The sequence below is a fragment of the Pollicipes pollicipes genome, unplaced genomic scaffold (genome assembly GCF_011947565.3).
Source record: "Pollicipes pollicipes isolate AB1234 unplaced genomic scaffold, Ppol_2.1 Scaffold_7231;HRSCAF=8579_pilon_pilon_pilon, whole genome shotgun sequence".
Classification (NCBI taxonomy): domain Eukaryota; kingdom Metazoa; phylum Arthropoda; class Thecostraca; order Pollicipedomorpha; family Pollicipedidae; genus Pollicipes; species Pollicipes pollicipes.
The window spans coordinates 30,953,712-30,979,445 of NW_023597034.1; the positions used below are offsets into that span (position 1 = coordinate 30,953,712).

General features: G+C 55.5%; 3 protein-coding genes across 3 annotated transcripts; 2 read left to right on the top strand and 1 right to left on the bottom strand.

Moving 5' to 3' along the window:
- Positions 1 to 1,304: 1,304 nt before the first annotated feature.
- On the bottom strand, positions 1,305 to 17,349 carry LOC119109986 (dnaJ homolog subfamily B member 12). The gene is made up of 10 exons (XM_037233733.1): positions 17,236 to 17,349; positions 12,875 to 13,052; positions 12,113 to 12,192; positions 12,009 to 12,067; positions 10,884 to 11,029; positions 7,247 to 7,384; positions 6,702 to 6,835; positions 5,660 to 5,772; positions 4,432 to 4,595; positions 1,305 to 3,102 (listed from the first exon to the last, which is right to left on the bottom strand). Exons 2-10 carry the CDS (start codon positions 13,005 to 13,007, stop codon positions 2,993 to 2,995), a joined length of 1,077 nt encoding a protein of 358 aa, XP_037089628.1. The 5' UTR covers positions 13,008 to 13,052; positions 17,236 to 17,349; the 3' UTR covers positions 1,305 to 2,992.
- Positions 17,350 to 17,818: 469 nt separating this feature from the next.
- On the top strand, positions 17,819 to 20,301 carry LOC119109987 (uncharacterized). Its single transcript, XM_037233734.1, has 4 exons — positions 17,819 to 18,045; positions 19,641 to 19,967; positions 20,040 to 20,119; positions 20,256 to 20,301. The coding sequence occupies exons 2-4, from the start codon at positions 19,647 to 19,649 to the stop codon at positions 20,299 to 20,301; spliced, it is 447 nt and encodes a 148-aa protein (XP_037089629.1). The 5' UTR covers positions 17,819 to 18,045; positions 19,641 to 19,646.
- A 51-nt stretch (positions 20,302 to 20,352) lies between these two features.
- PIG-Q (phosphatidylinositol glycan anchor biosynthesis class Q) lies at positions 20,353 to 25,337 on the top strand. The gene is made up of 7 exons (XM_037233735.1): positions 20,353 to 20,531; positions 21,827 to 22,014; positions 22,645 to 22,737; positions 23,197 to 23,389; positions 24,154 to 24,268; positions 24,763 to 24,942; positions 25,330 to 25,337. The coding sequence occupies exons 1-7, from the start codon at positions 20,388 to 20,390 to the stop codon at positions 25,335 to 25,337; spliced, it is 921 nt and encodes a 306-aa protein (XP_037089630.1). The 5' UTR covers positions 20,353 to 20,387.
- Positions 25,338 to 25,734: the final 397 nt, after the last annotated feature.

Sequence of the window (25,734 nt, forward strand, 5' to 3'; positions counted from 1 at the left end):
ACGGTGAACATCTGCGCTGTTCATTCCCATTCGGTGCATTCTGTGGCGGTCCGGTGTACTTGCGTATGCTCCCAATGCAGTCTGTTAACATTATCTTACGGGAATAAAATGATGTGCATACACGGAAAATGCGTTTGACACCAGAAGTGGGAGGCACAAAATGCAGGCTTCCACGGTACCAACATTCCTTGTTTCCGCGCTTAGCTTGTTTGTTTGTAAGCGTCCAGCAGTCGATCTCTACAGGCTCGACAGCTCGCACATCTAGTTCAGACGAGCCGAGCGACGACGCGAGTTTCTAAACGCACATGGTGCTCCTGGCCACATCAGGCCCGCTGAACAGACGCCGGCCAGGGCTGGGCGGACGCTGGAAGGCGCCTGGCGCCTCTTCGCACGCCCGGGCGCCGGCGGGGCGCTGCGTCGTCGTCATTACCACACGGTGAGCCGCACCCGCCGGACTATCCGGTGACACGTTGGGCGGCGGACAGTCCTAACGATGCCTGCCGTTGACCTGGCGCCGGCCTTGGTGGCGACGGAGGCGCGGCGGTGGGCGGCGGTGCCGGTCCAAACGGCCGGCGCCGCGCCCCGCAGGCACACCCCAGAGGACTGGCCCGCCAGAACGACCGACTCTGGGAGCCGAGAAGCACCGCGAAGACTGCGAACCTGCGAACGCGAGCTGGCTGGGTGGCCCCCGTCGCGTGGCAGGACCGGGCGCGAGGTTGCGCGCTCCCGAATCCACTCGGATTTGCCTCCGCAGACCGTGTGTACGCCCGGTGGGATGAGGTGGGCACTCGCGCGACGCCACGTAGCTAGCAGCTGCTTGAGTCGAACCCTCGTGGTTTGCATTCCATGTTGGCAGACGTGCGACGTGACATTGTGACGCGATGCTGACGCGTCAGTATATTTTGTATAAAAAAATGTCGGTGCAACGTGAGCAAGTACAGCAGCCAGGTTCTCTGGCCGGATGTATAACTCATTCGCATGTATTAAGCCAAAGCGGTATAAATTGTGTGAACCAAAAAACTATGACGTGGGCTTGTTACGCTTCGGGGTTCAGATGGCTTTCGATTGATTAGGAAGAAACCGACAATCGCTCAAGACTGGTTAACATGTGCATCTCTAACAGCTCGTCACAGAGCTCCACTCGAGCACAGTATATTTTTACCGCAAGCCACAACAGAATGGTTTTAAACAGGCCTCACGTGAAGACTGTGATGACGTTTCTGTCCAGAAGTTTCCGTGAGCGGCGAACACACCCTTTATCCGCGCATTCATCAACCAATAACCTTGTTTGCCAAAAAGCCAAAGTCGTACCTGCTTGTATTATATGGCGTATATTATTGAAGTTAAAATCACATACGTAAACGTGTATAATTCGTGCACATATACCAAGGGACATATTCACCGAGGAACACCTGCTTCCACCGCCAGGACACAGGATGGTCTCATGCAGTCATGTGGGACAAGTGCATCCTAGTACATCGCCATCTTATTCGGCGAGCGGCAACCACATCGCCAACAAAACAATGCCATGCGGCCACGAAGAAATGACTCGGGACGAGCAACGCGTTTTCAGAGCGCGCTCTGGGCGGACAATGTTAAACTGTCCGACCCATTCAAATCCAATTGATTTCTGATTACGTGTCAGCGCGCCGGCAACGCATCGAGCGCAGCCATGCGTGAATGCCAAGTCTACATCCACGGCGGATATTGGCACCGAATCCAATGCGGCCGTGATCATGTGCCCACGAGCAGTACGACAGGTGTGTCCCAGACAGACAATATGCTCGTCAGCCATCACCGGATTCGCTGCGACATTTGACGCCCCAGCGCGGAAGTCACCAAACCAAGTCATTCCACGTCGCCAGCGATGGCTCCACACGCCCTCGGATCATCCAAGCGCTGCCACGTGCACCAGTGGACACACACACACACACACACACACACGAACTCACGCTGCGACGCCCACGCACACGAGCGACGGCGCGCTGGCGCCCGGCCGCACCCGACCGGCGCCCCCTCCGCTCGTGGGACGGGACCCAGCCGCGTCCCCTGATGGACGCGACCCGGCCGCGCCCGACTGGCGCCCAGTGGGGGACGGCACCTGGCCGCGCCCCAGGGGCGGGACGCGTCGGAGACACGGCAGACCACTGACCGCAGACCGCTGACCGCTGACCGCAGACCCGCGGCCGTCCGCCCGCCTCACAGAGGCAGTCTTCGGCAGTCTTCAGTCACCCGTCTTTAGCAGCGGCTGTTCCTCGCCCTCGGCGCAGGCGCTGTCCTACTTCACAGAGGAGCACCACTCCTCGCCGCTCTCAGCAGACACCGGCCGCGCAGAGTTCAGCCTAGTGCTGAGCCGTGCGGGTTAGCGTGGCTCCGTCATAGGGGTCACACGGGTATGCAGGTCCTCTGCGCGGACCACCTTCCACAAGACCGAAGGTGGTGCTGGGAGAAGAGAGGAATGGGGGGAGGGAGGGGTAGGAAGGGCGGAACCCATTAGCGAACGCGCACGATTGCCACTGGACGCCTCGTCCCGGCACGAGAACGCTGCGGCGCGCGAGGTCGCCGCGCGTCAGGTGACCCGCTTCCGTGGTGGGACCGCACAGTGCACTGCGCACGGGGCCATCGCGGCTCGAGCATTCCGACCCGTTCGGCCACCACTTCACACAGCACATACTATGGCGTCGTGCGCCCGACGTCTGTACGGTGCCCTCAGACAATCACGGTATACATATTTATCTACCACACCCGGAAATCATGTCCAGGGCGCGTGCTAACGGCCCCCCGGTGGTGGGCAGCTGGGCATCCGGCGAAAGGCCGCCTGCGCCGGCCGGGGCATGCTGGCCGGGGGAGGGACGCGGGTCTGACGGCGCCTCACGCAGCCTCCAACGGCGCGGGTCGGCGCCGGCGGGCTGCCCGGGCGGCGCGGCCGGCCGCCCCCGCCCGGCAGCCCGCCGCTCCATTGCACGTGAAGTGATGACCTAGCGCGGCGCGTCTACGTGTATATCTCCTGCAGTCGTTGACAGGAGGGCGTGCCGAGGCCCTGTGCCTTCCGCAGCTGCGCCTGGTCGCCGAAGCTGCGCGCTCGCCACATCATGTTCTCCTCTGCAACGGAGGCGGGGCGGGCGTCAGCCGGCCGGCAGTGGGCGGCCGGTGGGCGGGCAGAGGCCGACGCTGGCGCAGCCGGTGCGGGGCGGCCGCCGCCGCGTCGGCACCGGCCGCCGGCCGACCGAGTGGTGGACGCGATTACGCGCGACAGGAGAATACGTCAGCCCACTAAGCGCGTGGACCGAGGTCACCAGGCGAGGTCCGGCGCCGGGAGCCCTCGACAACAATTAATGGGTGTAATCTGGTTCGTGTCAACTCGGGCCACGCCGACAATTACGGGGTGAAATTAATGCTTGGTATGCGCCTCGGTGGTTGTGCGGGCAGCATTTGGAACCGAGCGGGGTCATGGATACGCTATAGTCAGACGTCACGGGACGAATAGCAAACACCTTTGACGTCACAGGCACGTAAACCAGCTCTTTTCCATGCAACGACATTGGTGACAACTTGAACATCGAAGCTAGCCGTATGCACATAATGCTTATTAAATAGCCTTACATTGACCTTATACAACTTGTCATCAGCATTTCAGTGCCATCGACCACACCCAGGAAATATATATCTACGTCGCTATCAGTTACACTCTAAGCACAAACTCTGTGCGGTGCAATGTCCCAGGTATTTCTTCCATCCAGTGGGTTTCCCTTCACTTGATTATGAATTTTCTAATACAGTACTTGACGCTGAACTTATCGCGATGGACGCACTTTGTGATAATGTTGCATGAAAAACATTCCTGCGTGCCAGCGATTCGCTGCGCACCTCTAAAGCTCATTGACATCGGGTGTTTCGAGGACTCTGGCGTAGGTGCCGCGGCTTCGGCATCATCGACACCGGAATGATTAACATGGCCCGTGACTGCCATCGCCTGCCTTGTTACCGGGCGGACAAGGCAGGTCGTCTTTCTGGCGGCATCACTTCCATGACACCACTTACGTTACGGATGTGATCATGTCCTCAGCTCGGCCGTCCCACGCCAAAAAGGCGACCTCAGCAGCGTGGTATTGACTGGTACACCATACACCGCGCACTGGTAAGACATGCAGCTGAAGGTACGTGCCGATGGATAGGACCATCGTATCGGAGTACCCGCAGAATGGTGCCGCCATGGCTGGCTGACTGAGGCTGTACAGGAGCGACCGGCAGAGCTACACTGTCCGCTCACGAAATGACTGCACTCTAACCAGCCCCCACATGACCCAGCCCCCACACAAACATGCGCGAACCGAGGCGGCGATTCCAGCGCGGCTGCCGCCGCTCCCAGCGCCGCCCGTCACGGCCCTCCTCCCCCCCCCCCTCCTCCTTCCCCCTCCCCTCGGCACGTACTGTAGGTGCGCTCCTTGAGGCAGGCGTTCCGCAGCATGCGCACGTACTCCTCCTCGACTTCAGCCTCCAGCCGGTACAGACTACCCTGGTACTCGGTGCTGAAGTCGGGCTTCACGTAGTACGGCACCTTCAGCGTGCCCGTGCGCCGCACCATGCTGTACTTGCTGCGACAGCGGAGGGCGAAAAGTCAGGCGGGGCGGAGGCCTCGGGGTGGGGGTTGGGAGAGGGGGGGGGGGGGAGACGCGGGTCGACTCACGCTGCCGTAAGGCGCGGAGCACGAGGCCAGACGATTGCAGCAATGCCGTTGCAACACGCGGCGACCGATCATCCCGCTACCGCAGGAGCGGACTCTCCGCGCCGTCCCGTTACAACGGGAGTTGACGGTCCCCATCATGTCCTTACAGTGGAAGACAGACAGTCCCGGTTTTCCCAGAGCAGAGGAAGGTGGTCCAGTCATTACATTACAGCAGGAGACAGACGGCCCCCATTAAACCGTTGCCACACGATGGAGACGTCCAGTGAAACCGAGACGGAATAAGGCAGATTGCATTCATCATCCCATTAAAACGAAAGGTACTCGGATCCAATAATCTCGTCACTGCAGGAAGTACGCAACCCTTCTTTTCCGTCATTTCAGGAAACGGACAGACCGGCAGACACCGCTATACCACTTTACCAGGCGGTGTCCGTAAATGATCTACATCGCGCGCGGCCGCGCCAGACCGACCAGACAACACCCGAGGATCATAAGGAGGCCTTTGACACACTCATTGAAGTATGACCGAGGACCATAAGGAGGCCGCGCCTCTCACACTCGCTGAGCCATGCATCACATTCAAAGGTACGGCCGCATGCAATGGGTTTCACTCAGCGCGAACATAACATATGCATATGTTGGTAACTTTCGGGCTATGGCAAAATGCGTCGCGCGAACGGAACAAAGACAGCGGACTTGTAAATAATCGCTGGGTGGCATTCAAGGCAATACCAGCATGCATCATTACACAAGCGGGAGTGATGAATCTGTTTCAAACGCTGGATGTGGCGACGAGTTACATACAACGAAACAGTTGCCACGAAAGGACCACTGCCACGGGATGTGGGCGAAGCGACGAAAACGATAATAACATGCCGCGGCCGCCCTACACTGGCCACAGAGCCCAGCTATATCTCGAGCGCCTACGGGCCGCCGTGGTGTCAGGTCGAGACCATGCCGGCCACACCCCACCTGGAGGCCTGCAGACTGTAGAGCGGGTCCGACACGAACCAGCTAGACATCATCGACATGAAGATGAGCAGCAGGATCGGCATCAGCTGCAGCACTAGCGAGGACGTCGGCGCCTGGGGGCCAGAGTGCAGTCAGTGACGTCACACCGCCGCGGAGGGGGAGGGGCGGGGCGGGGCGGGGAGGACCGGATGCGACCGCACCCTGCGCCAAGCAACCGCTATCTCCCTACAACTTCACACCGAATCCTCTGAAGTGATCCACTGAGCATCGTGGACCACTGGGCAGGGACATGAAGACCGTGCGGACACACCGGGCTCGTCCACTTTGTATGGCGTCGCGCCGCCACCTTCCCAACCCGCCCTGCCCCCCGCGCCGTCCGTCTCTATCCCGCCGCCAGGCGCGCCGGCAACAGGTGCATCCATCGACGCCCCCTGGCTGCTTCCGCCGCAGGGCGACGCACGCCGATTGCGGCCAGATATAAACGCGCAACGGCGGAGCAAACATGCTCATAAACACAATCGACCCCGGGCGCTGAAAGACAAACGCCCCGCGCGAGTGGCGGTGCAAGCCCACAAAAAGCGCGCGCCTGAAGAAGAAAACACGTCTCGGCGCGACATGAGTAGGATGAAAGACCATCATCAACAATGTAACAGAGCGAGACCTACGGCCAATCGAAGTTCAGACCTGACGTTGCGGACGTATTATAAAGTGAGAAGAGCACAACGCCAACACAATTCATGGACACCAGGACACAAAAGGACTTGCGTATATACAGCAGGCGAACAAACGGGAGGTCAGGCGGCGGAACAGGTTGAATAGGCCCAGGCTTCAACGTTGGCCCCAGCCGCGTTCACTCGCAATGGTGCTGTGTACAGCACCTGCTGAAAACAGGATCTACCTCCCAAATTAAACAAAACACACCATGGTTTGGTCTTATACAGCTCTGGTACCTAGAAACCCTATAAGCCGTTATGGCAGCACTACACGGGCCACCGTCTCGGTTTCTCCCACTTCCCGCTGTTCCTCTCCTCTCCCCACCCACCTCTTCACGCTCATGCCTGGCACGGTGCTGCTGCTGCGCGCGAGTCCAGCGGCCATTCCGTCGCATGTACACGTTCTGCGACGGGAAGCCGCCTCCGAAGAACATGTTGAACAGCTCCTCGGCAGTCACGTCCGCTGCGAGAGAGATGGGAGGTAGAGGTTCAGGGGCGTGACGCTCAAACGACGGGTGAGGGGCGGACACTCGGGTAACAGCGCCAAAACGGCGGCAGTGCTCTTAACGCTCTCGGAATCTATCAAGGTTCTGTGCGTGCGGGTGTCTCCGCCGAATCCCCACACTGGGTACCCAGAACCACCAATGTCGTACTATACACCGCACAACCTCCTCCAACCAGATCTCAGTTTCACGACATTACACTACCCGCATGATCCTACAAACCCAATGACCGATGCATAGTTACACACCTTCCTTCACCATTCAAGCGTGACCTTGTGACCCGACGTGACACCCAACAACCCGAGCCCCCTACCCCCGACGAAACGCGCCCCCCTGCGCGGCGGGTCCCGGTCTGGACGGCCCCGACTGACCTTCGAAGCCGCGCGTGTGGTCCGCGTAGTGGCCGTGACCGCCGCGGCCGCGGCCCATCCGCTGCTCGTCCGGCCCGTACAGGTCGTACTGCTTGCGCTTCTCCGCGTCCGACAGCACGGCGAACGCGTTCCCGATGGCTGAAACGACACGGGACGGGACGCGGTCACGGTGTGACCAGACGGCGGGGTGCGGACCAGGGGCTGCTGGGAAGGCCGGCCACCCAGGGCAGCCCAGCCCCAGATCAAACAGGTGGCGGGCTCCTGAACACTGACGGCGTGCTAATGAAGTTGCACTTTCACGTGTCGGTGAACAGCCGACAAACCACGCGCTGGGAGACGTGCATATCACGTACTGGCTGGTCTGGCAAACGCTCAGGACGTGTGTAAAGACCTTTCGTCTTTATGCAGACGAGACCAAGAACTGATTACGACTTGTGATCCGATCAATATTCTTGCAACCAAGCAGGGAAGTGCTGAGCTTGTCAACAATAGATTCCCTTGCGTCAGCCAACAACGTTCGCACACTGGTCGCATCTGTTGATTCTATTTCAATCATGTTTCATGTGTCCCAGTGAGGTCGAAGGAGAACCCCTCCCCGCACCAGACCCGCTACAGCTGAACATACCCTCCCGGATGGGGCGCTGTACGTCCCTCTGTCCGCGTTTGAGAGCGGAACCTCCTGTCGCCGGCGGCGATTGAACGGCGCGCCGTTAGCGCCGCTCCAGCGGGGCGGCTGGTCGGCGCCCGATGGGACGGCCGTCACGCCCCTGCACCGGGTCCCCGGGGCCGAGGCATCTCGGGCGGCACGGGCGGCTCGGGCCCGGCGCGCGGCCCGGGCGCGCAGCGGCGGCCGCTCGGCCGAGCTCGACAGAAGGGTGGGACGTCCTGACGAGCGGCCACTCGCTCCGGCGCGAGCGAATCCACGCGCTCAAGCGAAATACCAGGTGCCCGCTGCTCACGTGTGCATGTGTCCCCCCCTCCCCCCCCCCGCTAAATACACACACGCACATGCTGAGGAAGTCCAGCGTCTCGTGCAGCAGAAGCCACGTCTTGGCCAGACTGGCTCCCGGTGACGAACGACTGCTCGCGTCTGCTGCCCAGCCCCGCAGTGTCGCCTTACAAAATTGTCTTGATCAGGGCCGCACGCAGCGAGGAAAGAAACGACACGCCCACATCGGCGCCACATCGGAAGGCCCTCGGCAGAGAGGGAGAGCGCGAGGCCGGGGGAGAGCAGGTGGGAAGGGCAGAGGTGGTGACCGTGACCGGGCCCGAGGTCGCTCGGGCCACGTCCGGTGCGCGTGACGCCCGCCGCCGCCGACCGGCGCCTCTTGTCAGGAACCGGGCCGGCACGAGCGCCGGCCGGCGGAAGGAGAGCCAGCCGAACACCGAGCGACCGGATAACAGAAAGCCGACAGTGGAGCGGACGGACAGCGGACAGAGGCGCGCACACGGAACAGGCGCACCGACAGGCACGGGGCGAAGGAAACGGGGAGGGAAGCGCGATACGAGACGCCAACAAAGGCAGGCGGCATAAGGCACGGGACACGCAACATGGGACAAGGCGGAGAGGCGAAAGTCTGCATTTTTAGCGCACGTAATCGGACGTCAGTTGTTCAAAAGAAGCGTCGTGGCCCAGGGCATACTGCGACGATCAGAAACTGTGTGCATGATTAAGTACATTGCCCTTTGCACCAACCCGTAAAAATGGTCCATGGATTCGTTTCTAGGCAATCTTGAATACTAGCTGATGATGACGATTACGATGGCGAATCGGCGGACCGTGATGTGGCGCGCGGACGGGCACTGCGCATCCACACAGTTCTCGGCGAGCGAAAAATAGCGACAGCCACTAATCAAAAATGCGACAAAGGTTTTGATGGTTTGTGCTTGATTGTTGCGTTGACGAACCAATGCTGACTGATTGCGCACTTACGACTTTATGATAACGGGCGCGTTCCCGGCAACAATATTCGTTTTCTTAAGTGAACAACAGCTAAGCCAGAACTGTCAGCATCCCGCAGCAGAGAGTAACACTATTTGAGCTAACAAGTTAACTGAAAACCGGGCGGCAGACATTGAACAGTCTGGATCTGTTAGAAACCATACACACGAACCATCATTTACTTGCTTCAGCATTGTTGTGAGGAACACGTCTTTTGACGTGTTCACGTCTTTTGACGTTGAACACGTCTTTTGACGTTGATTCAAGTCTTTGACGATCATTTAACCGACGATTCTTCAAGTTCATGTAAAAAATGCAGGTTCTGCGTCAAGTGAATTAGGATCCCAAAAATGCACAAGTACAGGCAGACAGCTTACGAAATGACTTCAAACGCCTTTAAATATCTGCACAACAGGATACTAAAGCGTCTAACCAAGTCAAATGACTAAGTGGCGTCCCGGTTACTATTTCATTCTGGCTTTTCCTCACAAATCAAAGGCGACTCTGAAATTATGTGGTCAGGATAATCCCGTGTTAGGTTGATGCCACTTACTCGCAGGGGTAAGTTCCGTCCTTGACATAAGCGCAAATTGGCATTCGAGCCACGCAATGTCCCATAGGCATATCCAAAAGCGAGATAGTCGTATTTGTCGCATGCGAAGTGTCGCATGCGAAGTCGCATGTCGCATCGACTGAATTTGCCTGGTTATTGGTTATTTCAAGAGTGCACGGGTCATGGGTGCAGATCAGCACGGGCCATAGGCACGAGGTTATCCAGCACAGGCACGCTCTCGCCCTGCCGACATGTTGCTGCTACTCGTATGGCCCCCTCCTCAGCGTCTGATATGCCGCCAATACTTCCAGTCACTCAACCTATCGCACCTTTCCACGAACACAAGGTGTTTGGTTTTTCCGTATGCGCCTGCAAAATCCATCTTTAACTGTTTACCCTATACAATGATTGGCTAAGTTATTGACAGCCCATATGTGACCGAGCTGCTTTTCCACGCGTAAGTATACTTCACGGCGTAATGGAGGCCGTGGCCAATCATAGCGGTATATTGACATAACGGGCTGGCCACGTTGGATACTTTACGAGCAAAAACACCCGCGCGAGAGCCGTGCCGCGGACCTAGCCTCCATCACCGACAGCGTGCCGGACCAGGCCTCCGTCCCCGCCAGCGAGCCGGACCCGGCCTCCATCCCCGCAAGCGAGCCGGACCCGGCCTCCACCCCCGGCCAGTGAGCCGGACCCGGCCTCCATCGCCCGGCCTCCATCCCCGCCAGCGAGCCGGACCCGGCCTCCGCCCCCGCCAGCAAGCCGGACCCGGCCTCCATCCCCGCCAGCGAGCCGGACCCGGCCTCCATCCCCGCCAGCCAGCCGGACCCGGCCTCCATCCCCGCCAGCAGCCGGACCCGGCCTCCATCCCGCCAGTCAGCCGAAACCCGGCCTCCATCCCCGCCAGCGAGCCGGACCCGGCCTCCATCCCCGCCAGCCAGCCGGACCCGGCCTCCATCCCCGCCAGCCAGCCGGACCCGGCCTCCATCCCCGCCAGCCAGCCGGACCCGGCCTCCATCCCCGCCAGCCAGCCAGACCCGGCCTCCATCCCCGCCAGCCAGCCAGACCCGGCCTCCATCCCCGCCAGCAAGCCAGACCCGACGCAGGACGTGTACACGCTGGAATAGCTGGCCTACCCTTGAACGCCTCGCCGGCACCAGGCGTCTTGTTCTTGTCCGGGTGGAACTGGAGCGCCAGCTTACGGTACTTTTTCTTAAGCTCCGAGTCCGTGGCTTCTTTGCTTACGCCCAGGATTTCGTAGTAGTCTTTGCAGACCTTTATCCTGGGAAAACAGCGGACATCAATGCTGGGGACTTCAGCGTCAATGACGGGTCGGCAGAAACTCAGCATACGACTTTTTACGGACCTTATTCTGGGAAAACAGCGAACATGAACACCCGGAACTTCGGCGTCAATAACGAGTAGGAAGAAGCCCGACATACGATTCTTTGCAGACCTTTATCCTGAAATAATGGCGGGCGTCAACACTGGGAACTCCGGCGTCAATAACGAATCCGCAGAAGCTCAACAATAACCACCAGGAATAGAACTTTCTCCAGGCATGTAGCTAAATATTTTCCCGGGGAGGCAATTATCCAATTTTCTCCAAAATCCTGTGATTCTGAACAAACTTCATGCGAAACCACAATTATATCGCATACCATTGTTGGTCCAGGGAGGGGCATGCATAGCCCGCTAGGCTCTCTCCTTCGCTACGTCCCTTCAGGCGGAGCCCTGAAGTCATGGAGCTTCCCATCACGTCTAAGGCTCTCTTCAGAGGTGTTGTTGCCCAGGTGTGGAACACCTCGGTGCAAAGAAAGCGATGACAAGAAGCTCAGCACGTCATCCTTAAAATTTGACCCACTATTTCATTTCATAACCTAGCACACAGCCAGAGCCTGCATCCTACAACTGGCCCGGAATATTCTACGAAACAAGATCTTGATGGTGGACAAACTAGGTGACCATGTCTTAGATATCAGACAACTTCCAATGATAGTTCCATGAAGTTCAACCACCTTAGGTCGCTAAAGTTAAATAATAACCGTCAGCCATTGCATACAGCTATCAGCACAAATGCTATGAGGATTGCTAGTCATGTCCGAACGCCGAATTCCTACCACCTTGTTTTTAACATTCGTAAGGCTCTGTAAAGCTTCGACACTGACAGCGCGCGCTCATGCCTCGTCCTGGCCGCGGGCCTCGCCGAACGGCGGCCAGGGGCGGCTGGTTGGGCCACATGCCGGGCACTGCGCCCTGACCTGCGCACTTCCTCCAGCTGCTCCTTAGTGTACTTGTGCCGGCCGTCGTCGCTGCGCGAGCCGGCGTCGTCGTGCTCCGAGGTGCGCCGCTGCTGCGCCCTAGCGGCCGCCGGCCGAGGCTGCGCGCCGCCGCCGGCGCCGTCTGGCGTCGAGTCGCCCAGCCTGTTCAGCAGCTCGAGCAGCGCTGCCGGTGGAGGCGAACCAGACGTCGTACAGACGGAACGCCACGAGGTGCAGGTGTACCACGACGTGGTACACATGGACACGCCCCAGCACAGGTGGACTACCAGGCCACACTAGCGGAGCACAACCCGGCACAGGCAGACCACAGCACGACACCACAGCTTGGCACAGACGAACTTCAACACCGCACAAGCAGAATTCGGTACAGACAGATAGTAACAGGATGCGGGGATAGATGGGGATAGACCATCTATACATACGTAGATATCATACAGGGATAGACCACAGCACAACCTGACTCACGAGGCATTACAGCTGGTCCGTAGCATGGCATGAGTGCTTCCGTCAACTCTGTATCATGTCTCTCTCCTGCTGGCTATGTGCCACCTCACCCCCAACATCAGCAAACCAACGCAGCAAACCATTCCCATGGTAAAACTGTTTTCACGATTAACACATGTAAAGTGAGCTGTAATGTGCCTGTGAAAGAAAACTTCCATCACCCCAACAGTCATCAATTAAAAAAGAAAAACAATACACTTCTATCACCCAACCCAAGCAGATTGTTCACATGTCTCGTTGTCACCAGGCCTCCCTGCTTGCTTCCCCTCCCTCCCACCACTCCATGACGGAGCCGAGCCTGTGGTAGGCGGCGCCCGGCCGCCGGCTCATCGGCTGCTCACACTGCGCCGCCTCGGTGGGGTACATCTTCTCAGCCTTGCGCAGCAGCCGGACGGCCTTCTCGCGCTCGCCGGCGTTCACGGCCCGCTTGGCCGCCTCGATGCACCGCTCGGCCTCGCCCTTGTTGGCGTCCATCGCCGGTCTCCGGTGCCCGCCGGCCGGACGCAGTGCTGAGCTCCGCTGCGGGAGGTGCTCATGTAAGGTCGGGTGACGGTCAGGTCAGGTCACACCCGGTCAGGTCACGGTCCGGCTGGGCGGGGCTCAACTCGCGGCGTGGGTGGCCAGTCAGCACACGTGACCAGCAGTGCGGGACGGCAGGGCGGCGCCGTGTCAGCCGCGCCGACCAGGTCCATGTGTCACAGCACCCAGGTCTGAACAGCCCCACAGGCACTAACCAGTCATTGTCTAGGCCTTTCACCGCCGGACCGCCCACATCCGCCGCCCCACTGCACACTGGCAGCATCAGCAGCTTGAGCTCGCAGCAACCACAGCTGGGTTGCTGAGCAGACAACACGTTTCGAGAGCCTGCATATAGTGAATCCGCCAACCCTGAATGCTATGACAGCAGGACAAACTGTGCCTGGATATCTTTGCTTTTAGGGGTGCTTCAAATGTAGTGGTTATTTGGGACCCACAAAATATGCCTGCTGAATTACCTGGTAAGGTGTGTCGAATGCTGGAGGATATGTACAAAGCAAATGGTGCATCACAGATAAAAAAGGTGTAGCAATTATACAGTTGATCTCCTATGCTTTGGTAAGATAACACTTCAAACAAGACCTTACAGCCCCTCCTAGCCTGTATGCACCCAACACATTCAAATGCATCAGTACATTGCATGCTAGCTACATGAGTCGATTATTGGTATGAGAGCTCAAGTCAATGTCCTGGAAATGGTGCCCTCAAGGTCAAAGATGAAGTTGTTGTGGGGAAGATGCATGTGTTGAAGGCCGTATTTGCAATGAATCATCTCCCAGTAAACAATGCAGTCAGTTCACAGCAGGCACCAGGAGATGAAAAGCAGTTGTTAACACCTGAGGCTGGGGAGGCTCTCTGAGATGCCCAGGAATAGCTTAGACTTGCTGTGGACAGCCGTGAGCTTTATCTGCCTATCTACAAATTATACAGCAGGCATTCCTGTATGTCATGGGTTCCATGATGAAAACAATAATGGCTTAACAGGAAAGGTGATGTGAGCATTGAATATAAGTATAAAATCTGCAGTTAAGGAGGTGGCAATATCAAAAGCCATGGTGTGTATGATACTTGTGTGTGTGGTATTTACATGGTTCAACAAAACACATGTGTAGGATGCACAACATCTGTCTTTATTCTGCTGGTAGCAATACCCACCATTTAGCCCAATTTTGTTACCTGGATAGATTCAGCTGAGTGTGATAGCCTCTAAAGAACATACAAGTAGCATGCCTGGGTCCATTTAACAGCTATCTCCTACAGAAAAGTTGTTTGTTTCTGACCTAAACCAAGCTCTTGTCATGTTTTCTGAGAAGGGCTCTCCTAATAAAATATTTTTTAAAAGATTTTATTCAAACCTTTCAAATACATGGATTCCATAGATCAAAGCTCATGTTAAGTAATGCTTGTTGTGAGAACCCTGAACCCTACTATCCCACCACACAATTCAGTTCAATGGCAAAATTTGTTTGGTGGTGAAAATTAATGTATCACAATGCTTGGCAGGCCTGTCCTACCCTGACTAGTGCAGCCACTGCAACCAGCCACCACCAGCCACAGAACATATATATCAAGGGCAAACAGCCAGAGCCTAAAGCAACTCCAATCCACACCACCAGGGGTGGGCGGATCGGAAGAAAGACTCTCCGATCAACTGAGCCAACACCAATGGAGCCAACAGCATGGATGGATGATGGGACAGACTTCTTCACAGCATATATCACCAATTTCAGCATAATCTTATGCCAATGATTGTCAATAACAACAGAGCAAAATTAGTAGATGAAATGTGCATCAGCATATCAGCAAAAGCAAAACAAAAACCATGTGTTAAAGGCATGCTGAGTGGCTTTGTGTGAGGTCGCCATGCACACACGTGGTGCATGGCATCTAGTCTGTAAACTGTAGCAGACTAGTAACATATTTGGGGCAGGTTGATCCTGCCCTATATGGAACAGCCAACTTCTCTGCTCAGGACAAGGACTTATGATTTAGAGGACTGAGAGAGGATGGAGTGGACCCTAAGACTGTTTTTCTAAGAATCTATTCAGCACCTGCTGATAACAAACATTATGCGTACCACCCTGCATCTCAAAACAGGTACAATCATGCTCCTACCTTCGAATTTCAATAACTTCGATTGCGAGCTCCCGAGCGCCGCGCGCACCGCACCGCCTGGACTCCCCAGCGCCGTTTCTGCGTTGCCGTTGCGTAAATACAATATTTCTGCTTACCAAGAATTCTACAAAATATACGGGACCAAGGTAAACCATTCGTCGTGCTTAAGGCGGAACGTATCGTAAATAATTTCAAAACAGGTAGAATCATGCTCCTACCCTCGAATTTTAATCAATACGATAGCGAGCTCCCGAGCGCCGCACGTCCCGCACCGCACTGCCTCGACTTCCAAGCGCCGTTTTCTACGTTGTTGCGAAAGCACAATATTTCTGCTTATCAAGAACCATAAAACATGTACGGGACCAAGGAAACAATAATAAAGCAACCAAAATCGTTTCTTATCGAGTATAGGTACATTTATGAAACACGCAGGCCAGAATAGTCCAGAACATATCCTAACCTAACCTAACCTAAACCTAACCTAACCTAACCTAACCTAACCTAACCTAACCTACCTAACCTAACCTAACCTAACCTAACCTAACCTAACCTAACCTAACCTAACCTAACCTAACCTAACCTAACCTAACCTAACCTAACCTAACCTAACCTAACCTAACCTCCCCACCCTATATCCCCTTCAACCCAGCATCTCATTGGCATCCATGTTCCATGCCATATATAGGTGCCAATATAGTGAGCTTTTATTTAGCTGCCATGTTCTCATTTTGCTTTACATTCCCCACCCAATCCCCCTGCAACCCATGGTCCCGTTGGCGTCGAGGATCAAATTTCATGGATTCTTGCTACCTTGTCTGGTACATTTTTATGGTTCGCAGTAAATATGGTTTATAGTTATAGCATGGTTTATATAGTATAGTGATAGTTATAGTTCTGGTTTATAGTATGGTTCACAGTTAATATGGTTTATATGGTAAATATGGTTATGGTAAAAACGGTTTATGTTTAGCAAATATATCAGAATCACACTGAATTTATTATGTTATTGTGCATCTTGTCTGTATGTTACCAGCAAGCAAAATGCTTCAGGTTTGCACAATATTCAATGCCTAAGCTTTCAATTTAATTGATGGATCCCTGGCTACAGGCATATTACATGACAGCTACATAAAGAGCAGGGCAGAGAAGCATTGCAACTAAAAAGACAACTATGACAAGAATATGGCACATCTGTGTGGATGTGTTGTAATAAACATGCATATGTCATGACAAATATGGCTCATTACTTCATCCAATTTCCACCCCATCTGAATACTTACTCCAGGTACCATGAGATGCTTAAAAATAGCATGAGCTCCCCCATTTGAGGAATTCCTGTCCCAGAATTTTCAAAATCCACCACAAATGTAAATCATTGCCCCAATCCTGCCCAACAAGATCCAACCAGAGTCTGTCATGTTTTTTTCAGACTGGACTAGCAAAGAGCTGAAGTAAGGTTAAAAATGTTGGCACATGCAAATGACCAAATGCATCCCTATGTCATGCTACCTCTGTCAAAAACTTAAAGATCAGAATCAGAATGCAACACCTAAGTAATGTGACCTTATAATAGTTATAGTTTCAAGTAAAAAAAACAAGCAAGCACACCAGAATCCAAACAAGCTGTGAGAGGTGTTGGCCCAGAACAAGTCACTGTTGATCTTTTGTAATCATTGTGCAGCATCTTAAGACATGCATCCTCACATAGGACATGATAAGCATTATGCCCCTGCTTTTTACAGTGTTGTTAGCATGATGTAACCATGCATATGGAGTACACAGGTAGGTATATTGCTATGCTTCAATCAAGCCACCAGCGATCTGGCAGTTTTTCTTTCATGCAATGCAAGAAGGCTAAAAGACAAAACTGGTCACATGTACAACTTTAGGAGTGAAGCATACTGTATCACAAGTGTGGCAGTGACCACAGCTTCGGAAATTACCAGTTCCCACACTTCAACACGGAAATGCACTCGTCCTAGCCGCTGCGCCACAACACCGTATCTCAGAATTCCACCACAAGTAGCTATGTATAGCCCTGCCCACCTACCTACTAACGGAGAAACACAAGTGTTCTATTTAACTCTCACAAGACGCGGAAATTAATACTCCACTATCCTGCATCCACGGGCGACAAGTAACGTGACGGCCAAGGCTTTCGGTGACGAAGGGATGGAGTGATTTAGCAATGACCGGATTCGGGCCCCACGCACGTACACATCATCCACTTCTACCAATCAAATGCCCATAATATGCAACAATACTGCTGACTGTGAGTGTTCGAACAGTATTAGCTTCGTGACAAGTTGTGATACTTGTGTTAGAAAATGCGCCAGCTGAGACACTTTACTTGCGTTTAGTCTAATTTAAAGACAATAATATCATAATTCAAGTCCTTTTCTTATAAAATAAATTATTTTTAGAGTAATTTTACAACTAACTAAGCTATTTAGACTACACTACTTTTTATTTTTGAGTCACAAAATATTAGATGACGCCATTTTTGTAAGTACTTCTACCAAGGAAAACCGCAAGTAGCATCTGTCTTTGCATTTGGGTCCATGAGCGTGAATGCGATCCTGGCGCGCTGCTGAGTTTAAGATACAACAGGAAAGAGATGAATAGTTGTTGCGAAGGCGTGGAAGGGTGCTGCGGGGGTCATTAAGACTGTCCGTAGCTTGTACAGATCGGTCGTTATACGAGCTTGCACTATCTAAGGACGTAAGGCTTTGTAAGAACAGTAGCATGCATCGGGTGCAAATGCCTTACAGTTAACCAGCGCACAGCAAGCGTGGTTTGAAGGCGGGTGGGAGTGGTTAATGGCTCTGGGCTCTGGGCTGGGCCTGAGCATCATTGAAAGGTAGATCTGTCTGCCTGTCGTTGTTATAGTCTGTCACCCAGGTATCAATGTCCAAGATCAAGTGAAAGATAAGGATGTGCAGGTGGAAATCATCCCTTTAAATTTTCCACCCCAGCATTGCACCATGGTGAAACTAAAATTAGTGCATCCCACTGATTGTTATGCAGCTGTGAAGCTTTTTAAAGCACTGGTGTCACTCAGATCAGAGTGTTTTGGGCTGGTCACTGACCATACTATGCAACGATGCTGAGGCTGTTGGCTGTAGTATAAAAGTACAATTGCACATGCTAAGCATGTCTAGCATATCAGTGAAATCACAGCAACAATTTGAGCATGTGTGCACTGTGAATCCAAGATTTGAGGGTTCCTTACACAGTTACCATCAATTTCAGCACTTAGAGGATAAATGTCTCAAGAAGTTTAAACACATTTCATTCACAAATTATATTAAAGTTAAGATCCATTTGGCCTGGTCTCAGTTCAGTGCAACAATGTCATGCACACATCTGGTGCACTGGATCATTTTTCCAGACTGGCATACAGGAACATTGCTAGAGACTGAGACAGTGTAATGACATGACAATGAAATGACAATGAGACAAGGTAATAATATAATCAGAGACAAAAATGTGAGGTGTCCTCTGATGGTAGTATTTTATTTATGTTATATTATGTATTATTTATTATATTATTTTATATATATGTAATAATTATATACTATATATTATGTGTAATATATTCACTGCACTTAACAATACCTTATTTTGGCAAATCACTGTATTAAATGCAGAATATGCTGTTAGTAATCAGAAAACAGGAGTGGGTGTCATCTTACCTTTAAAATTTGACACTTCAATCTTACTTTAAAATTTGGAACTTAAATCTTACAATGCTGGTAGTGTAGGCATGTGGGTCTGAAGGCCTGTTTTGGCATGTTCTGGCAACTTTGTAACATGTGCATATGCACAGAATCTGTTCTAGTGTGGCATCCATGCAGTGCAAAAATGTTCCTGTAGCTGCTAACTCAATAAACATGTCATTATCTACTTGCAGTGATATACATTTACCTTCAAGGTACTGCTGACTGCTAATTTTCATTGTCTGGAACTAAAGGTGAAGGCAAATTGTTGTAGCTTAAATATTTGTGATACATTTGCTATAGAGGCTATCCTAGGTGCAAAATAAAGTGATTTTAAGCATTTTATAATTAAATATCTGCATCAAATAATTTGGGAATGGCTTTTTTATAGTTATCAATCATATTTCTTTGAAAATTTAGGTTGTTAATGCAATATTGCACTAATTAATGATTGAGATGGTATACAATATTTGAAATTTTATTTATAAATGAATATTGATGATTCAGCCCTCTATTTTGCTTCTGTGGAAAATGATTGTGCATGTACAAGCTCAGTTCTGTGTATTTATGTATGATTGTAATGTGATTTCAGTAGGGAGGGACACAGTGTGCTATACATAATTTGGGACCAGCTCTTACTGGTCTGCAGAATTTGGCAGGCTTGCAATGAGACCTTGGGGCAGAATTCAAGCTGTGCTGTGCACCCCTGACACTGCATGTCATTTGACTGCCACAGGCTGCCATGATCACCGTGCTGCTGCCTGAAGAGCTGGCCGGCCGCCAGCAGGGCTCGCTGACCGGCGTGCTGGAGCGTGACGGCGCCGACGGCCGGCGCGCCGCTCTGCTCGTCACCGGGCTCGAGTACCGCCTGCCGGGCGCGCGCAGTCTCGGCTACCTGATCAGCTCGGAGGACAGCTGCGGCTTCTCGGGCGCGGCCTTCGCCTACCTGCACAACTACGTGGTGGTGGCCAACGGCGCCGTGCCGCGCGTCATCCGCTGCGTGGTGCGGGGCGCGCCCGTGCCGCCCGAGGCCGTGACGCTGGTGCTCTACAGCCCAGCGGCGGTGCGCGGCGCAGACCTGCTGCGCGCCGACCTGGCGCCCGGCCCGGCCGCCGGCCGCTGGGACCCGCTGCAGGCCATGGTACGCGCCGTGCACGCGGAGGGCCCGCCGGCGCCCGGGCGCGCCCGCATGCCGTTCGGCGTCGGCTGGCTGCAGTGGCTGGTGCTGGAGCTGTGCTCGCTGCTGCTGCTGGGGCCGCCGTGGCCGGGCGCGGCGGCCGCCGGCGCGCTGCGGGTCGGCTGGCTGCAGTGGGCGCTGCTGGAGCTGGCGCTGTTCTGCCGGCTCTCGCAGCTGCACCGGCTGCTGGTCTGGCTGCGCGTGGACGTGCGCCGCGTGAGCCGCTCGCTGCTGGCGGTGCCGGCGCGCTGCTCCGCCCTGCTGGCGCAGGGCCTGCTGCGCCTCAGCCAGGTGGCGCAGCTGGCCATGCAGCGCCACCGCTCGGTCGTCTGGCTGAGCTGCGCCACGGCGCTCGTCTGTGACGTCGCGCTGGGCGTGGGTCTCACGCGGCTCGTGCGCCACCATCTGGACTCGGCGGCGCTCCACCGCACCGTCACAGACACCACGACTGTGAGTGGCCCGGTGCCGAGCGGAGCGGGGACTGACCGACGGATGGGGTCATCATCTGATTATCATAAAAATGTCATTTGTTGGATGTCATATATTGCCTGCTGGTCTGATTACGGGGTCAGTGGTGTGCATTCCAACCTGGACTGTTCAAGCATTATGGCTTTGTCCAGGCACTGTTGAACTGAACTGGAGTCTGCCAGGTCCACAGGAGGTGATGTGAAGAGGCTGGAATCCTGACACTTGGGTCATGAACCGTTTTTTTGGGTCCACTTCTATTCTGACTCTTAGAGGTGTGGGTTTCTTTTGAATTGATTCCAATGGTGTTGATGAAAATATTTACGATTCACATTCCTGTTTGAGTAAACTCATTGACGGGCGCGTCTGTGATTCAGCCAACATTGTTGGCTACGCCACTCGGTTTGACGTGTTTTGAAACGGATCGATTCCACTTTGGCCCACGGATCCTTTGAATGATTCCATAGTCGACTTATGCTCCAAGCTCAGCCAAATGGAAGCCTGGATGTGATAGCTGCAGAGTGTGATGGGTGGGGGAAGGGGGGTGGATATTTTGTACACGATGCGCTGTAGCCTCTGGTGCGTGGCAAGCGATGATGGTCACACGAGATGGTGTGGCCAGTTTCATTCTGCTTTGGGGGATTTGGTCACAAATTTGAGCTGTCCCAGTTGACTGGATTAGACTAGGTCATAAGAGCATGGCCCACTTTGATTCAGCTTCGATTCAAATTCAAGGAAAATACATTTTGTGAAGTAGTACACAACGCACGTCGTCGCGCACTCTTTAATGGAGCGCCAGCGACTGCAGGAGGCCATGTTAGTGACCAAGGACCTTGGTGGAACAGGCACTCAAACCCCACGTGGTAGCCGAGGACTCTAACCACTGGGCCACGACGCCCCAGAGAGAAATATATGTCACGATTTTATGTGTAAGCGTTTCCGTGAGCGGCAAAGCATCCAGCGTTCCATTTGGTGCGCGTCTGTAAGTGCGAGAAGAGCGATATATGATGCCGACATTTCTCTTTTGATCGGTTCACCAAAGATTCCAGCCAACACGGCTGACTCAAGGTCGACTCGAAATTAGTTTCCATTGACCGCTTCCACTTTGAATCGCCGACATTTGACTGATTCTGAAGTCAACTTCGATTTCATGTGGAGTCGAGAGTCCGCGGTTGTGCCCGGGCTGCAGAATGCGCCGTTGAGTAGTGCCTGCAGTGTGTGATGCGACGCGTGCAGACTCTGACCGGGAGGGCCGAGCCTGACGGGCGTGGTTTCGGCAGGAGGTGATGTGGCAGCTGCAGAGCCTGCTCCACTGGATGATGGGCGCGCCAGGCGGTCTCAAGCTCAACACTCCGCTCACCACCGCCCTGGGCACCTTCTTCCTGTACCAAGTGCAGCTGTGGGGCGCCTTCATTACGTTCATCACCCCTACTATGGTCACCGGCATACAGCTGCTGCTGCCTATGGGGTCAGTGGACCTGGTGGCCGCAGCCCATGGTGTTGGTGGGTCTTTTGTACTGGGACCCACGAGTCAGCAGGTCTTTTGGGCTGGGGCCCACTGGTCAGCAGGTCTGGTGAGCTGGGGCCCACTGGTCAGCATGGTCTGGTGAGCTGGGACCCACGGGTCAGCAGGCCTGGTGAACTGGGGCCCACTGGCTGGCAGGTTGTTGGGCTGAAGGCCCCATGTTCAGCAGGTCTAGTTAGGCTGTGGTCCATGGTCTCTGTATCTGGCGAGCTAGGTAAGCTGCTGCGGAGACAGTGAAGTGAAAGAAAGAGAGAGTGAAAGCAGCCCGTGAGCTGTTACTCAACGCTAGGCTGGTGTCACAGGCGGCCACGTCACGCCGGTGGTTTGTGCTGTGGCCCGTGCCTCATGTCTGCAAGGACTGGCTGGCTTCTGCCGTTGGTCTGGATGACTGCCACCTTGCAGAGGGCATTGTGCGCTGCAGATGAAGGCGTACATTATCTCACGCAATCATGTTGGGCTTGGAGTCGCACTTTCGAACTTTTCAATCGGGTAGTAGCACTTTAGGGTTACTTTACATGCATATCTCGTCGATTTTCTATGGCTGGTTCCATGTGCAATGTTACGACTTTTCAGGTATTTGGGCGCGTCCTTCTTGTTCAGTCTTCTGGGGGATATCTTGTCGTTGGCGACGTTCCACGTGTACTGCATTTACGTGTGCGCCACAAAGTGAGTATAAGTTACGCTAAGGCTGTCTTTTTTGTACTGCTTCCTTTATTTGTACTGCTTCCTGTCATTACATTTAAAAATATTTACTTTGGTCTTTGATAGCACATGATGATGTTTCACACAGGACCATCACGTTTTCTCTCACATCATTGTTGTCGGCCAGCTAAGGGTGACATGGATATATGTAGGGCCTGTGAAGCATACAGGCTGGGGGTGACGTGGGTATATATAGGGCCTGTGAAGCGTGCCGGCTGGGGGTGACGGGGGGCATGTGTAGGGCCTGTGAAGCGTGCTGGCTGGGGGTGATGTGGGCATGTGTAGGACCTGTGAAGCGTGCCTGGCTGGGGGTGACGTGGGTATATGTAGGGCCTGTGAAGCGTGCGGGCTGGGGGTGAAGTGGGTATATGTAGGGCCTGTGAAGCGTACGGGCTGCGGGTGACGTGACTGCGCTGTCTGCAGGGTGTACCAACTGGAGGTCACATGGCTGGTGCGGCTCTGGCGTCTGTTCCGTGGCCGCCGCTGGAACCCGGAGAAGCAGCGCGTGGAGACATGGCCTTACACCATCGAGCAGCTGTTCCTCGGCACGCTCTGCTTCACCATCCTCCTCTTCCTCTTCCCCACGATACTTCTCTATTACTTCGTCTTCGTGCTGGTAAGTGTCCGCGTCACTGAGGCCGTGCCCCGTGTTGTTACGCATCGTCCCACTGATGGCCGGAATGGGCAGGCTGTGCGGGTCATGGGCGCAAAGGTACCGCATGTGATCCTGCTCGCGTGCATCTGCGCTGTTCCCCGTGTCTGTTACTTGACATGAACATCATTGCACTTAGCCCACCCGTGTTATGGGTGCTGGGATGATTGTCTAGTGCTTGACTTGGGTCGTTGTACTCATCAGTGTCACAAGCGTCTGATGGGATCTCACGAGGTGAATTGGTTTGATACGAAGCGACGTAAATGCCCCGCACTGCTCGCTTGCGGGATGGGGGTTGCGTGCACTCTGTCGGTGCTGAGAGCGCCGGCGCCGTGCCCTTGTCCGCCTGCGGCTACCCGGTGCCGGCGGCACTCTGTCGGCTCGTGCCCGGGGGCGGTCGGTCGGCGCGCGCTGGTGGTGCGGCGCCGGCGCTGACCCCCGCCCAGCTCACTCCCGGAGGCGGCCGGTCGGCGCGCGCTGGCGGTGCGGTGCGGCGCCGGCGCTGACCCCGGCCCAGCTCACTCCCGGAGGCGGCCGGTCGGTGCGCGCTGGCGGTGCGGCGCCGGTGCTGACCCCCGCCCAGCTCAGTCCCGGAGGCGGCCGGTCGGCGTGCGCTGGCGGTGCGGCGCCGGCGCTGACCCCCGCCCGGTCCGCTCCCGGAGGCGGCCGGTCGGCGCGCGCTGGCGGTGCGGCGCCGGCGCTGACCCCCGCCCGGTCCGCTCCCGCAGTTGCGACTGGCCGTGCTGGCCGCCGTCGGCTCGCTGACGCTGCTCACCCACCTCATCAACGTCAACCCGACGTTTGTGGTGGTCAGCTGGCTGGCCGGCGCCAAGAGCGTCGCGGGTGAGTCGCCGAGACCCGGTGGTCATTTGCGTGCTCCGCTGTTGGGTGCGGCGTGTGGTGATCGGCTGCGCTTCTACTGTGCGCGGCGTGCAAGTGGCAAGCCGTTGTCGGCAGCGATGTTGACCGTGGCAGTGCCGGTGCTCCGTTGGCAAGCAGTGTACTGGCGACCGTGCCGGTGTTCCGTTGACAAGTAGTGTACTGGTGACCGTGCCGGTGTTCCGTTGACAAGTAGTGTACTGGTGACCGTGCCGGTATTCCGTTGACAAGTAGTGTACTGGTGACCGTGCCGGTGTTCCGTTCTTAGGTAGTCTGCTGGCGACCGTGCCGGTGTTCCGTTGACAGGCAGTCTGCTGGTGACCGTGCCAGTGTTCCGTTGACAGACAGCTTGCTGGTGACCGTGCCAGTGTTCCGTTGACAGAGAGCCTGCTGGTGACCGTGCCAGTGTTCCGTTGACAGACAGCCTGCTGGTGACCGTGCCGGTGTTCCGTTGACAGGCAGCCTGCTGGTGACCGTGCTGCGGGAGGATCCTCGCTCCATGGTGACGCGCGTGCAGGTGACGACAGCGCCGCTGCGGCCGACGCTGCGCTGGTTCTGGTGCCCGGTCGACCCAGGCCTGCGCGCCGTCGGCCGGTCGCAGCTGCTGGAGGCGCTGCTGCGGGGCCAGCTCGTCTGGCCGCTGTGACGGGCGGCCGCGCCGCTGCCGGCGCCCCTGGCAGCCAGGGCCGCCCGGCGCTCTGTGATAATCCGGCTTTCGTTGCGAGGACGATAGGGGGGGGGGGGGGGGGGGGGGCGCCGCGCGTGCGGTCGACTGTGCCCGCCTGGACTGAGTGACGTGCGAAGCTGTGGCTGTGAAGGGACGCCGGCTCCCTTGGCAGTCTCCGCCGGAGGAGGCGCCCCGTCCGCTGCCGGACACGCGCCGGGGCCGCCGCCGCGGTGAGGCTCGAGCACGGCTTCCGTACGCAGGCCGGCCGCCATCGCGCGCGGTTGGGTGTGCCAGTGTCTTGCCGTGGCGGTGACGCACGCAGGGGAAGCCGGCGTGATCGGGTGGTGCGCCGCCACAGTGATGTAGCTAGACGCACTTCGGCGCTGGTCTGCTCTCGGGGATGGCGCGGGGACCGTCGGCAGGGCTTGCGCGCTGTCGGTCCCTCGCCGGTGACCGAGGGCTCCGGCGATCGGACTGCGCGCCGGCCAGACGCGGCGCTTCCCGCCATGACAGTGCCAGCGGGGTATTTTTGTATGCAGCTTGGGGTGCTTCCATTCAAATGCTGCACGGCAGCGATCGGTGCGTCCGTCGTTTGTGCTGCGCAGCGTTCTGGGCCGTGTTCATACCGGAAGGCATTAGACTAATGTGTGCGATGGGATTTATTTTCTGACGGGTGTTGCTCACCATCATGGCCGTTGGGTGAGAATACAGACAAATGCGATTTGGATGTCTTGTTTCCGTCGCGAGTGCTCAGCGCGCAGCA

Excerpts from the sequence above, each read along its gene's own strand:
- PIG-Q (XM_037233735.1), top strand. The coding sequence starts at position 20,388 with ATGCAGCGCCACCGCTCGGTCGTCTGGCTGAGCTGCGCCACGGCGCTC. Across the intron at positions 23,390-24,153 it reads ATTACTTCGTCTTCGTGCTG|TTGCGACTGGCCGTGCTGGC; the intron begins GTAAGTGTCCGC and ends CCGCTCCCGCAG. Across the intron at positions 24,269-24,762 it reads CGGCGCCAAGAGCGTCGCGG|GCAGCCTGCTGGTGACCGTG; the intron begins GTGAGTCGCCGA and ends TTCCGTTGACAG.
- LOC119109986 (XM_037233733.1), bottom strand. The coding sequence starts at position 13,007 with ATGGACGCCAACAAGGGCGAGGCCGAGCGGTGCATCGAGGCGGCCAAG. Across the intron at positions 12,193-12,874 it reads CCCCACCGAGGCGGCGCAGT|CGCTGCTCGAGCTGCTGAAC; the intron begins GTGAGCAGCCGA and ends CTCCACCGGCAG. Across the intron at positions 11,030-12,008 it reads CAGCTGGAGGAAGTGCGCAG|GATAAAGGTCTGCAAAGACT; the intron begins GTCAGGGCGCAG and ends CTGTTTTCCCAG.
- LOC119109987 (XM_037233734.1), top strand. The coding sequence starts at position 19,647 with ATGATCACCGTGCTGCTGCCTGAAGAGCTGGCCGGCCGCCAGCAGGGC. Across the intron at positions 19,968-20,039 it reads TGCTCTACAGCCCAGCGGCG|GCCATGGTACGCGCCGTGCA; the intron begins GTGCGCGGCGCA and ends GACCCGCTGCAG. Across the intron at positions 20,120-20,255 it reads TTCGGCGTCGGCTGGCTGCA|CTGCACCGGCTGCTGGTCTG; the intron begins GTGGCTGGTGCT and ends CGGCTCTCGCAG.